The 12,710-nt window shown below is 40.0% G+C and overlaps 1 protein-coding gene across 4 annotated transcripts in view; it reads right to left on the bottom strand.

The window, feature by feature from the left end:
• The window catches only part of Lpp (LIM domain containing preferred translocation partner in lipoma), a 650,099-nt gene that overhangs the window by 14,076 nt on the left and 623,313 nt on the right, over nt 1-12,710 (bottom strand). For all 4 annotated transcript variants that reach the window (XM_076868851.2, XM_076868854.2, XM_076868852.2 and 1 more), the window contains exons 10-11: nt 8,067-8,245; nt 2,321-2,441 (exon numbers count right to left, since the gene is read on the bottom strand). In XM_076868851.2, coding sequence (XP_076724966.2) covers nt 2,321-2,441; nt 8,067-8,245 — 300 coding nt within the window. The remainder of the gene's footprint in view (nt 1-2,320; nt 2,442-8,066; nt 8,246-12,710) is intronic.

Raw genomic sequence — 12,710 nt, 5'->3', positions numbered from 1 at the left:
TATATTCAATTGTAGTAAGAAAATAAAATATTGGAGCAATAGTTTGTTGTCCTTTCTAATGCAGAGAACAGGGTGTAGAAGGATAAATGTTAGACTGGGATACAGTTCTATCACTGCCTTCTCCCTGCACATAGGCCCACTCCACTCTGAAAATAATTCCTACATTTTCTACATTACCAAGGTGCCAAGAGGGTCAAAGTGAGTAATGGTTGTGTATGTATTCTGAAAAAATTTAAAGAGCTACAAACTATTATGTTACTGTTGACAGCCCCTCTGAGAGTTTACTTTGGAAAGTGTTATGTAGCAGTTAAATGCTAGCCCTTGACTCTGGAGGATATGGAAATTTGTTTGGAAAGTACATTCAGAAAAGTTCACATAGTGGTGTGTGCCCTTGCAAACTTAAGAAGAAGACACAGAGGCTGCACACCTTGCCTCTGCTGTCCACCACAGTGGCAAGGAGGCTATGGGGCTCATGTCTACAAGAGATGAATAATGAAATTCAAGTTTAAAGAGGGCATGGCCCAGAACACACCAGCAGCCACAGTTATGTTCCACAGGAAGTGGGGCTTTGCCAAAAAGAACAAGTGGATGGACATACTGCCATTCTACAGGCTTTTAGGAAACTGGGTAAAGGAAATAGAGCCTCTTTATCATAGTAAAAAGAAGGATTTTTCATGGGTGGCATGGTTTGAAGCCTTTAATGAGCTATGGTCTATAATCATCTGCACATCTTAAAGCACCCTGTGTGCCTGGAATCTTAAAGCCAATGGAGACTGGCAGAGCAGCCAGTGCAGCCTCTGCGCTTTGCACATGGGAAATGGGAGGAGCAGAGGGAAGTGGTCTGTCCAGTGTGACACAGAATTCCTGGCAGGACTAGGACAATGGCTGGCTCTCTTCTAATTCAGTGTTCTTTCTGTTTTATTTCTAAAAATTTCTCTGCATTTTAAAGCAAACCTAATTTGTACAGCTGCCATTTATTCTGAGGAGGAAGGTACATTTGATGCAACTCTTAGTGCAAAAGCCAAGAACATCTAAAAGGCAAAGCCTACTGGTGTGTACATCAAGAATGTGAGGAATGTCGGGAAGCTCTTCTCTGAGCCTCAGTTTCTCCATCTGTAAAGTAATTCTAAAGTATCAGTTCTTAGGAGTCATAATTCAGGCCATGTTAAAGATAATGGATGGCTGTTGTTGTTCTCTTTACTTCCCCAGTCATAAAACCTTGTTTGAAAGCTGTTAGTTTTTTATTATCTCTTCTCATGTTAAGGATGAAGAGAGGCTTGAAACTTGGGCTCAAGGGCAAAACAAAGCACACTGCATAAAACAGATGGTCAGTTTCTGCCAGGGCAGTGAGTGGAATGAATGCAGTCCCCGAGAGCCAGGGTGGTCCTCAGAGCCCTGCCAGCTGGTGTCCTGGGGAGATCTTGTAGCCAGACTAGACAACCAATCTCATGTGGATGTGAGAATAAGAAAGCCCATTATTATCTATCCCAGATAGAAGAAGGGACTAAGTGCCAATCTCTGCAGAGCTACTAGTAAATAAAAAAAAAAAAAAAAAAACTGTGGCAAAGAAGTGGATCCAGGTAAAACTAAGATAAGAAAATGTTTTAAAATTGCTATCGGAATGTGGTAGCCTTTCAATATTCAAATTATAGGACTTGCTGCATTTTGCTGTATTAATGGCTACCTGACCCTTAGGCCTCAACCTACTTCCTCTGAGAAGATTCTCTTGTAACTTCAGCCTGGATTGCAGGTTAGCTTTATGTATTACCACACTACCTGTCATCTTTAGCAGTTGTCTGACCTCTTGTTTTTAAGTGCCTAGTCAATGCTTGCTGATAAATAAATGAATCTCCATGACCTCAAACAAGAAGCTCCAACCCTTCTGAAATAAATGACTTCTTATCCTTTTCAGTGGGTAACAATGGCATCTCTACCCTATAGAAGTAGTTAACCAAAGCCATTAGAGTCAACGTGGAACAGTCATAAAATAATAATGATTCCATTTCTCACTAATTAAATAATTAACAATTTACAATGTCCTTTAATATACAGTTTTGTATTTCAGTCTCACAGTCATATTTGGGATAGTTATGAATTTGAGCCCTTGGACAAGTGGAAAAATTGGGACTCAAAGTGGTAAGGTAACTTAGCCAATGTCATTTGTATTATATGCCAGTATCAGATCTAAAACCCAAGTCTGATAATACAGGCTTCAAAGTATTTCCAGATTTAATAATTGCTACATTTATGAACACTCAGCTCTGATAGGCCTTTTAAAGCCTGTCACACCACTGCAGGGTGTGCGGCGCCCACCACAGACCTCACAGCGGTAGCAGTGCACGTGGAAGTCACGATCCAGAGCCACAATACGAACAGTCTCCTCCTGGCCAGGGGCAGGCATGATAGGCTCCTTGCACACAGAACATCGAGGGGCAAATTTCCTGAAAATGGAGAGATCATTCTGTTTAGATACTAAGCGTAGATCCTGATCAAAAGTGAGACACAGAAGGAAAAACAAAAGATGAAAGTCTGGATTTGGGATGCCTGCTCTGCATTTCCTGTGTGACCACAGCGAGTCACTCTACTTCTCTGGGTCTGCTTTCTCCACTGTAAAATGAGAAAGTTAGACTGTTGAGGTCCCACTGGATGGTACATACTGTGACATTTGATGAGGTAGAAGAGTGAGTGTGGGATTACTTTGCAAGAAGGGCAGACTCCTGACATAAGCCCTAGGCTAAACAGGGGGAAGCAGGTCCCAACAGGCCCAATCTTGGCTTTGACTTTGGCTTCTAGACATTTTTTAATGTATTCATTAAGCCCTGGACAAATATTCTGAAATTGGTATCTTTGCCTCCTTTCCAATCATTAGAACCTCTTTCTTGGAAATGAGTCTTAAATTCCAACAACCAACACAAGAAATCTTATAGATAGCCCTTCAAAATAGCAGAGGCTAGTGAATTGAAATACACATTGCATCAAACATAAAATGACCAAATCTGCATTCTCTACATTCTGGTTTTGTGAAAATTTTGTTTGAAAAGTTGAAGAGCTGTCAGTTCATTGCACTTAAAAGGATTTTAGCACAATTAAAGGCTATGCATATATAAACACACACACACACACACACACATATACATATATGTTTAATAAACATATACATACATATACATTTGCATATATTTTTGAGACTTTTGGTGAAATAATTTCAATATTTCTTAATTTCTTAATATGACCTATTGTCCCCAATACTTTTTCCCCCTCATAACAGATTATAGGCTGCAAATATAGGTCACTCACCCATCTGTATTTCTGGAAATCTGGGGTGGCATTTATAAGGTGTGAAATGAGATATGATTTGAAATGGACCTGTATAAGAACTGAAGAGATTTTTTAAAAAGAAAAAGAAACTGGGCAACTCGATTTTTTCATGGTAATCGTTTCAAGATTAATGATGTTAAAATTTATCTATTTGTAATGAGACTTAAAAGGAAATAATGATAGTAATCTAATACTTTGCAGAGCACTTTATGGTTGTCAAGGCATTTTTACATACATTATACTCTATATGTACATATTAATTTTCCTGGCAGCACCCAAAAGGCATCTGTATGGCTGCAATCTAAATAAATATGAATTAAGCAGGAGATCAATTGATTGCTATGAAAGAAAAATTAAAAGGATCATGGTAGAACTGCAGTAGTAATCAGAGTTATTATAATTGGTATTTTATGTAAGAAGCTTATACCGTGGCAAAAATATTGCTTTGGACTACCTGATTATTTTTGAATCTGGGTCATCAGTAGTGAAAAAAGCAGACTTCTGATATCCACTGCAGAATTTCTTTTCCCCAAACCCATTGGGACTATAAACTCTGTAAGTGCAGAAATGTGTTTTGCTTATTATTTTATCTATTAGCGTCCCCCAACTTCATAAGCAGAATTATTTACTCTTCCAGGATACATTTTTTTTAATCCAAATTATCTTATTTTTGTAGTAATTATGTACACCTCTTTGGGGGTCATCACTAATCTGTGAGTTCCAAAGGATGTGACTTTGCTCTGTCTCTGACTACCAAGACTGGTCCAGAAAGATGAAATCTGATTTAATGAAGTATCGGCCATATTTCTCTATAAGAAAGATGTTATTTAGCTTTTATGTTCAATTTTCTTTGAAAAGACATAAACTGTACTCTTTGTTGTGCTCAGTAATGATTCTTTTCTACCATTTGGCCTCATTTCCATGATGGGCAATAACAAAGTGAAGAGAGAGAGGAGATACTCCACAAAGTTCCTGGGCTGGCAATTTTAGAAGAGCTCAAAATTCCTGGTGGTGTCTCTCAAGGCTAAGTTCACTGAGTGAACAATAACCATAATAATAAAAATAAACTTGATGAGAACCCTTTTGATGATTGTAGCTGCCATTCATCGAATGCTCATCACATGCCAAGTTCTGTTATGTACTTCATCTACTTAATATTACTTTCTATTGACAGTAACATTATGAGATAGTCCTTTTATCATTTCTACTCTACAGTCAAGACAGCAATGATCATTTCTCATATTCAACATATTTCTGGCTATCAGCAAGTGGATGCTGATTAAACAAACAAATGGGTCAGTGTGATATCCCTACTAAGAAATCAAAGAGAGTGGAACAAAGCTCAATGCTCTTGAGTCTGTTTTCTGGGTTCCCTCACTGCACTGATGCTGGAAATATAGAAAAAAAAAAAGGAGGGGAGATCCTAGCCCCCTGAGAGGGAGTCCTATATATTCCTATATTTGTTCTATTAATATGGGTGTATATGTATGTATATGTATGTGTGTGTGTCTTAGTTTTTTCGTTGCTGTGCCTAAAAGGATCTGACCAGAACGACAGTAGTAGAGGAAGAGTTTATTTGAGAGCTTATGGTTCAGAGGTCTTAGTCCACAGAAGGCTGGCTGTTCCTCAGGGCTCAAGGTGAGGCTGAACATCATGGTGAAGTTTGTGGCAGATGGAAGCAGCTCACATCATGGTGATCAATAAGCAGAGAGACAAAAGTCCACTCTTCAGATACAAATATATACCCAAAGCCATGCCCCAATTCCCACCTCTTCCAGCCACACCCTACCAATTCAGGGATATAACCCAATCATTTCTTCTTCAAAGTTTCTTGCATTGTCTCACATGTGAACTTCTGGGGGATACCTCACATCCAAACCATAACAGTGTGTGTGTGTGTGTGTGTGTGTGTAATCTAACTCATTTCAAAAATAATTTAAGGTGGGTGCTGTAAAACTTGATACATATATATGTATGTTTCACTACAAATCAGGCAGTGAGTGGTAGGTACTATCTAGTGCAGACTTCGGAAACTTGTCCAAATACAGAGAGGAAGGTATGAATTCCAACGTGGGGATAGGAGGGGTGAGATCAGAGAACTCTTCTTAGAATTAATGGTAATTGGATTTGGGCTGTAAGGATGGCCATGTTGGTGAAATGGGAAAGTGTGTGTGTGTGTGTGTGTGTGTGTGTGTGTGTATGTGTGTGTGTGTTGATGTGAGTTAAGTTGGTTTGCCAGGGAACTGAGTTCACAGTTGTCATCTGAATTGACACCTGTGAAAGAGTTCATGCCCAAAGGGATGGGGACATAAGCCAACTTTGACCAGAGATGTTATATAGAGAGTGCCCATTAGCAAGGCCTCAAGATTCTGCACTTTGAATGACAAGCTTCTGAGATACCACTTTTGAGGCCTTGCCAGTAGACATCCCCTGCATTCCCTGTCAGGAATTTCCTTGCTTCCTGCTGAATTCACTCTTCAAATTCTGCTTCCCTGAAGCCTGCTGGTCCCAGAGCCACTCCCTGTCTTCTGTCTCCCTGTGTTTGTCTCATGGCGCTGCCTTTCTGCCCTGCAGTACTGTTATGCTGCACACTCTGCCCTCCTCTTGGCAAGCTCCTGGCCCACAGGGACTTCTCTCTGTGTATGTCTGGGCAATTTCTCCCTCGTAACTCTTTCCTTCAGCCCTTAACACAGTACTTGGCACACAGAGGGTTCTCTGCAAGTACAAGTTGAACTGAATTGAAATGTTTTCTAAAAGTCCACAAAGGGAGATCCATTAGAAGGATCAAAAATACTCCCCCTCCTCTGGCCCAAATCTCTCTGAAGGAAGCAACTATGTTCCTGGTCCACCTCTCCTTGGCCTCACAGTGCCCACCTGGTGCTGGAGACTTCTAGCTGCTTTATGCTCTAGTACTTTCAAGGCTCAGAAGAAAGTGTTTTGGAAAATGTTCTCTAGTTTTCCCTCTTGTAAATGGGGAAAATATCAAAAAGACTCCACTCCCCCCATACAAACCTGCAATTATTCAGACAATATTATTTAAAGAAAGAATTTATATTTTAATATACTGAATTCGTGTGGAGGGGGGATAGCTGGGGTTTCAGTTTTTCTTCAGCTGATCAAATCTGGTTTTCTGAAGCTTTCAGACCCACCCACTTACGCCACCAGTCGCAAGTCTCTAATTATGCTCCCCACCACTGGAAATGAAAGATAAATGGCATAGATATAAACTTACATTTGTCAGAATTGATTTCCTGTTTTAATTGAGGGGTGTAATACATCAGTCTTTTCCAGCAACAGAAACATGTGTGCTCTGATTATATCTATCAGTCTTTCTTGGATTAGGGTAAGTCTAAGAAAGGAACGAAACAGTGACAGAAATACACTCCCCATTGGTATCTTTTCACTTCCCTTAAATAGATGCAGGTTTTTTTTTTCCATGTGTAATTACGAGCTAAAAATATCAATAACGTGAAGTACAATTTATGCTGTGACTGCCCTTTAAAAGCAAACCCTTCCTTGTCTAATTCAGGTTGAGAATTTCTGCCTCTGGGTTCTTCATTTTTTTTTTTTTTTAATTCATTCAGCCTTATATCTTTTGGTGAGGTTTTCACTTTCTCTGCTACTTGGAAAGTAGTCAGGAAACTCATTTTTAAAATATGAGGCAAAGGTCCCCAAACTGCTTGTGGAAAGTACCTCCTGGCTGTTGACAATCAACAGTGGTGAAAATGAACCCACAAGACTGAATATTTGAAGGCCATAAAACAGACACCCAGCGGCGAGCAGTGTGAGCCAGTCTCTCGGACAGCCTCACCAGCCCTCCGCAATGCCATGCCCGGATCTTCAGAGCCAAGTATGAAAAAAGTCCGTATCTCCCATCAGCAAGAGGCAGCAATAGCTTTCGTAAGGATCTCAAAGACATGGAACGCATGTGATCAATTAACCCCCTAACAAACTGGCCAAATCAATCTCAGTAAAATACAAAATGGTATGATTTTCTCAGAAACCCCAGCTATCATAGAGGAAAGAGGGACCTACAAATGAGACAAATGAGGAAGGGGGGACTTATTTTTCCAGGCCCATAACTTAGCAGCCATGATCTTGAGGTTCCACTTTCTAACCCTCCTCAAAAGGCCCACAAGATTGCACTGATCAATTTCATCATGAAAACATCCTAGGAAGAGAAGATCTTGGTCGGAGAAGAGGTTAGGGAAAGCCACCAACATGCTGGCAGTGGAATGGTATGGGCATGGTATGAAAGAGGCTTGCATTAGTGAGGGGGATGCCTGTCCTGTGTGTCTGGCCACAATAACCTCCCACCTGTACAGTGGTGGGGATGTAGATGCTCTCACAGTTGAGAGGCTTTTCTAAGGTTTCATCTACAGACCAAATTGAAGATCTCAGAGAAGTAATTTGCCCAACGTCACACCACTTGTTCTTGTTTAGGCCAGGATCTTGCCTCTTTCTAATATGTACACTTTGTGGTAGAGTCTACTTTTTCACAACAAGAGCCACATAAAGACAGCATGGACAGGCCCCAGAGAAACCTTGAAACAGAGGCCTGAATGGCTGGCCACATAGGTTACCTGATATTCATTCTTGCATTAGATGAGAGGGTGAGGAAACATGCTCCTTACAGGTCTTACTAAATCCCTAGAGTCTACAGCTCTGAGAGAGAAGAATGTGCAGCCCAGATGGCGGGAAGTAGGAACAGAGGACTAGCAGGTTGATGGGGGGAGTGGGGTGCCTACTTGTGGAAGTCCTCAATGCAGTGAATGAGTCCGCCAGCATCCACGGTGAATGGGATGCCATCCAAACTGCGGTGGCACATCACACAGGTGAAGCAGTGAGGATGATAGGCCTTCCCGGTGGCACGGAGAATCCTCTCCATGATGGGCTTGGAACACACATTGCACTGCTCCAGAGTATTCTGAGGAGACAAAGATACTGATGTTAGGGTGGGGCTGGGAGAGCTCTATATGAATGTTTTTAAAACATACTGGCTCACTACGTTTTTAAAACATACTGGCTCACTTGCTTATCATTATATTCTGAGAAAGGCAGAGTGCATCTTTATTACAGAGAGAAGAAAACACAATTAGATGGATCAGTGACTTTTCTAAGGTCATCCAGGTAGTGGGCAGCAGATCCACATTTAGACCACAGGCTTTCTGAATCCTACCTTATTCCACTACAGCAAGGGGGATAGCAAACTTTTTTGTGAACTAAATATTTCTGGTTTTGTCATAACAACAGAATTTTGTAGTTCAAAAGCAACTAGAGACAGCACCTAAACAAGTGAGCATGGTTATGTTCCAGTAAAACTTTATTTACAAAAACAGGTGGTGGGCTAGAGGTGGCCCATGGTTGTAGCTAGATCATGGAACCATAATACACAGGCACTCCACCTGCAAAATGCTTTACTGTTACTTTTAAAATGTGGTTCATTATCAAAGACTTGCAACAGGTATATCAAGGCTCCTTACTTTTTAGAGAGTGGTCTGTCTGATGAATGAGACAGTCACACTGGCTACAAAACCCAAATCAGAGCAATGAGGCTTCCAGTCACTTAAGACTTTAATTCAAACACCCTCTCCAAGTTTAAGGTTCATGAACTCAAGATAGAAATGTTGAAAGTAGTGGGTGGGAATTAACAAATTCAATTAATCCGGCTTTAAAAATATGCTGAGGTTTAAAAATACACACCACCTTTAAAACATCCCATTTAGTGAGTCAGCACTCAGAAGATCAACTGTTAACTTTCCATCTTCCCCCAGAATCCTGTGCTTTCACCAAATAGTCGTTTCACGTGTAATATTTTTTTATTCCAATGGAACTATCTGGATGAATCAATGGAATCTGGAATACACATAGGGTGTGGATACCATTAGAAACATGCAGAACCGGATGGGATGTGGAAATTGAGGAACTGCCCTCTTACCATAAGAATCTTTAAATGACTGTGAGGCAAGACATGATTGTATGAAGGTCATTAGTGTCCTGATACCTCCAGGTCAGAGGGCTTCCTAGAAGACCCTACTTGGAATGAACTGCTTCTTTCTCTTTCTTTCCTGAATACTTTTTATCCATTTTGCTTCCATACTTACTGTGTGAACTTTTAAAACACGTTTGTGCACATGTCTAAATCTTCTACTAGACTGCAATTTCATGAAAGGAAAGGGACTATGTCTTAAAAATATTTATCTGTCCCATATTTCACACAGAGTATCACTGCCTGGAATTAAGATAAGTCAGGATGAACATGTGCAGAAAGAATGAATGAAGGAATATTGTTTCACTCCACCCTGGCAGCACAGTGCTGCCCCACTCTCCCAGCTCTGGGATCTATCCCAAGATGAATTGGTAAATCCATCATCATCCTCCCGTCAGAGCTGCGGTTGCCCGAGCTTCTGAAATTGCTTGGTACGCCTCTGGCCACAGTCTAAACTCATGGAAACTATTAACCTATTTTTTCCCCCATTTTGAAGTGGTAAAATTAAAATAGCAGAAGAGCATAGGATGAGAGTCTGGAGCTGATGATGGTCTGGAGAAGGAGGGTTCTGTTTCTTTTCTATACTGGAGATCTGAGCTAATGTGGCTAGAAATTGTCTTCCCAGAGCTTGTGTTTGTTTTGCTTCTCTGTGGTTTTTTTTTTTTTTTTTTTTTTTTTTTTTAAATCTAGCTCTATAATGGAGTTGAACAAACCAGAAAATGCTTGATCAGAATATGTTTTTGTTTACACTGAGGCTTGGCTGCAAGATTCAGCTCATTTACTCAAAACCAGTGGCAATATATAAGGCTTAATGGTTTCTAAGGAAAAACTTTATGGCCTATAGAAGCTCTGCTCAAAGCACAGGTAATCTGAACATTTATGCTACATAGGAAAATAAGTGCAAAATATGTCTAAAATCTGCCTATCACAAAAGTTCGCCCATATCAGAAAATGAAAGTTCTAGGAAAACAGTAATCACACAGATTGGGCTAGTAAATAATGGGGCCAGTGAATGATCATACACTAACCTTCATTAGACACCTTCTTCTACTCTGTTTCTCTTTTTCAGTCTCCAGCTACCCACTAGTAAGTACCCTTAGGCAACTTTTCTGAGAGAAAAGGTAGAATCTCTCATGGTGTCAGGAAGGGAAGCACAAGAGTTCCTACAGTCCAGGCTGCCATCTCACAGGTGAGCAAACACACCTGGAGAACCGATCAGCTGGATCTGAGTCATGGAGCTCATGAGTTGTAGGGGGGAGTGGTATCCTAGTGTCCACTAATTCCAGTACGTCAGTGGTACCCTGACTTCCAATAATTCAGAGAGAGGTCTGACAAATTCATGAGGTACCCACAAAGGAAGAGAGCTGGTGGATGAAAAACATGAATTGTCCTGACTTTGTCCACATACATTGGTATGATCTCTTGGGTATAAAATTCTTTTCTCTAGAGCTTAGTTTTCTCAATGGTAAAATGATGATCAATTCCAACTCTGCAATTTTAATTGCTGTTATTTATTACTATTAACAACACAGGAAAACAGTAAACGTTTCCATTATCAGAGATGTACTAGAAACAACTACATAATTCCTTAATAGAGGTTGGGGGATGGGGGTTATCTGTTAGAAACCTGGGCTATGTTACCTTGACAATGTCTTTCCACTAATAATTTCAGAAATTGCTAATGATAGAATTTCTAGGACCACAAAGAACACCTTCTTATACATGGTTGTTTTCTAGAAAAATTTTAATAGAATAATTAGAAAGGAGATATCTCTTACATATGTCTATTCAAAGCAATCTTGTATGTGGAACAGGGTGCCACGTTTGATAGATGGGAAGTTAAGATGAAACTGCACACACTCCAGCTTAAGGACCTTCAAAATCAGCAGAGGGCTTTGTGACCTTCATTGAGCCCTTTCCTTATGGACTCCACTTTCCAGCTGCCACACTGAGCTGTTTGGCACATTTTTAATAAACAAAATTCTTCTATAAGCTAAGACTAGCTCATTTCCTTTGCCTAGAGAATGTCTTCTCATTCCTCAAACATGAAACTCAAATGTCATCTCTTCTTACAAAAAAAAAAAAAAAAAAGAAAAGAAAAGAAAAACTAAAACCAAAAACAAAACTTTCCTAATTCTCCTTCTGTTATATTACAAATAAAACAAGTCACTTTCTCCACTTACGACTGATTTTATGGTGCTTCTCCTATGGCACCTCCAGGTTCCCTCCCCCATGAAACCACATTCTGAAGTTGTGTAGATTCTGAAACAGATATTTCTGTACAGAAGTTATTGAGGAGTGTCCTTGTAATCACTATCTGTGGGAAAGTACAGAAGAACCTGGGTGGAGAGGGAAAAACTGACAGCTGGGATTGCCAGGAAGAAATGTCATTCAATGGAGCTAGAGGGTAGGGCCTTTATATCCCTGCATCTACTAATCAGAACATACAGGTTATTCCCAATAAGGAAGTGTGATGCTGGGTGATGTGGTTCCCTTCGATTGGGGATAATTCTCATGGAGGGACCCAGCTATGAATGAAACCTGTCAATGCTGCCACCAGCTGGGAGAATGACAGTCTCATAAAGAAGCATCTGGAGCTGGGTGTAGTGGCACATTCTTATAACTAGCAGTTCAAGGGGCTGAGGCAGGAGGATTGCAAGTTCAAAGCCAGCCTCAGCAAAAGCGAGGTACTAAGCAACTCAGTGAGACTCTGTCTCTAAATAAAATATAAAAAAGGGCTGGGGGTGTGGCTCAGTGGTTGAGTGCCCTGAGTTCAATCTCTGGTAACCCCCCCTAAAAAAAAAAAAAATCAAGAGTAGTATCTGGGCAGCATACTATATCATCACATCATCCACAACAGTAACCAGCCTTGCCCAGAGCCTACATAGTAAGGAATTGGTAATCAGCTGCATAAGGCCTTATTGCCTAAGCTAAATAAAGAATCTAGATTTCATTCTTTTTGTAACAGGCACTGTTTGAATTTTTTTTTTTTTTTTACAGAAATGTTTTAGGCAGTTATTCCAGTGAAGGTATGGTTAAAGTGAAATGATTTAAGAGTAGCAGAGAAGAAGCAAGAAATTAGTCGTTAAAAGGCACAACTTTTCTGAAATGATGGCGATGCATTTGCAAGAAAAAAAAAATTTAAGGAAAAAATAAAAAGAAGATCACAAACAAACCTTGAACACAAAACTCGCAAATGCAACTGTTTTTAAATTAGAGATACAATCTGGTTGTAGCTTTTCTATCCTTGGATGTTGTATAAATAACTTTCCTAATTCACAGGCAGAAGAACTGGAAGAATCATATGAATATAAATGAAGCATATAGGCAACATAAACATAAACTACTAGTGAGATGATAAAGAAGATAGGACTATTACTATAATTAATATATTACAGAAGTA

The sequence above is a fragment of the Callospermophilus lateralis genome, chromosome 10 (assembly GCF_048772815.1).
Source record: "Callospermophilus lateralis isolate mCalLat2 chromosome 10, mCalLat2.hap1, whole genome shotgun sequence".
Taxonomy (NCBI): Eukaryota; Metazoa; Chordata; class Mammalia; order Rodentia; family Sciuridae; genus Callospermophilus; species Callospermophilus lateralis.
This window is presented reverse-complemented; position numbering and strand designations above follow the sequence as displayed.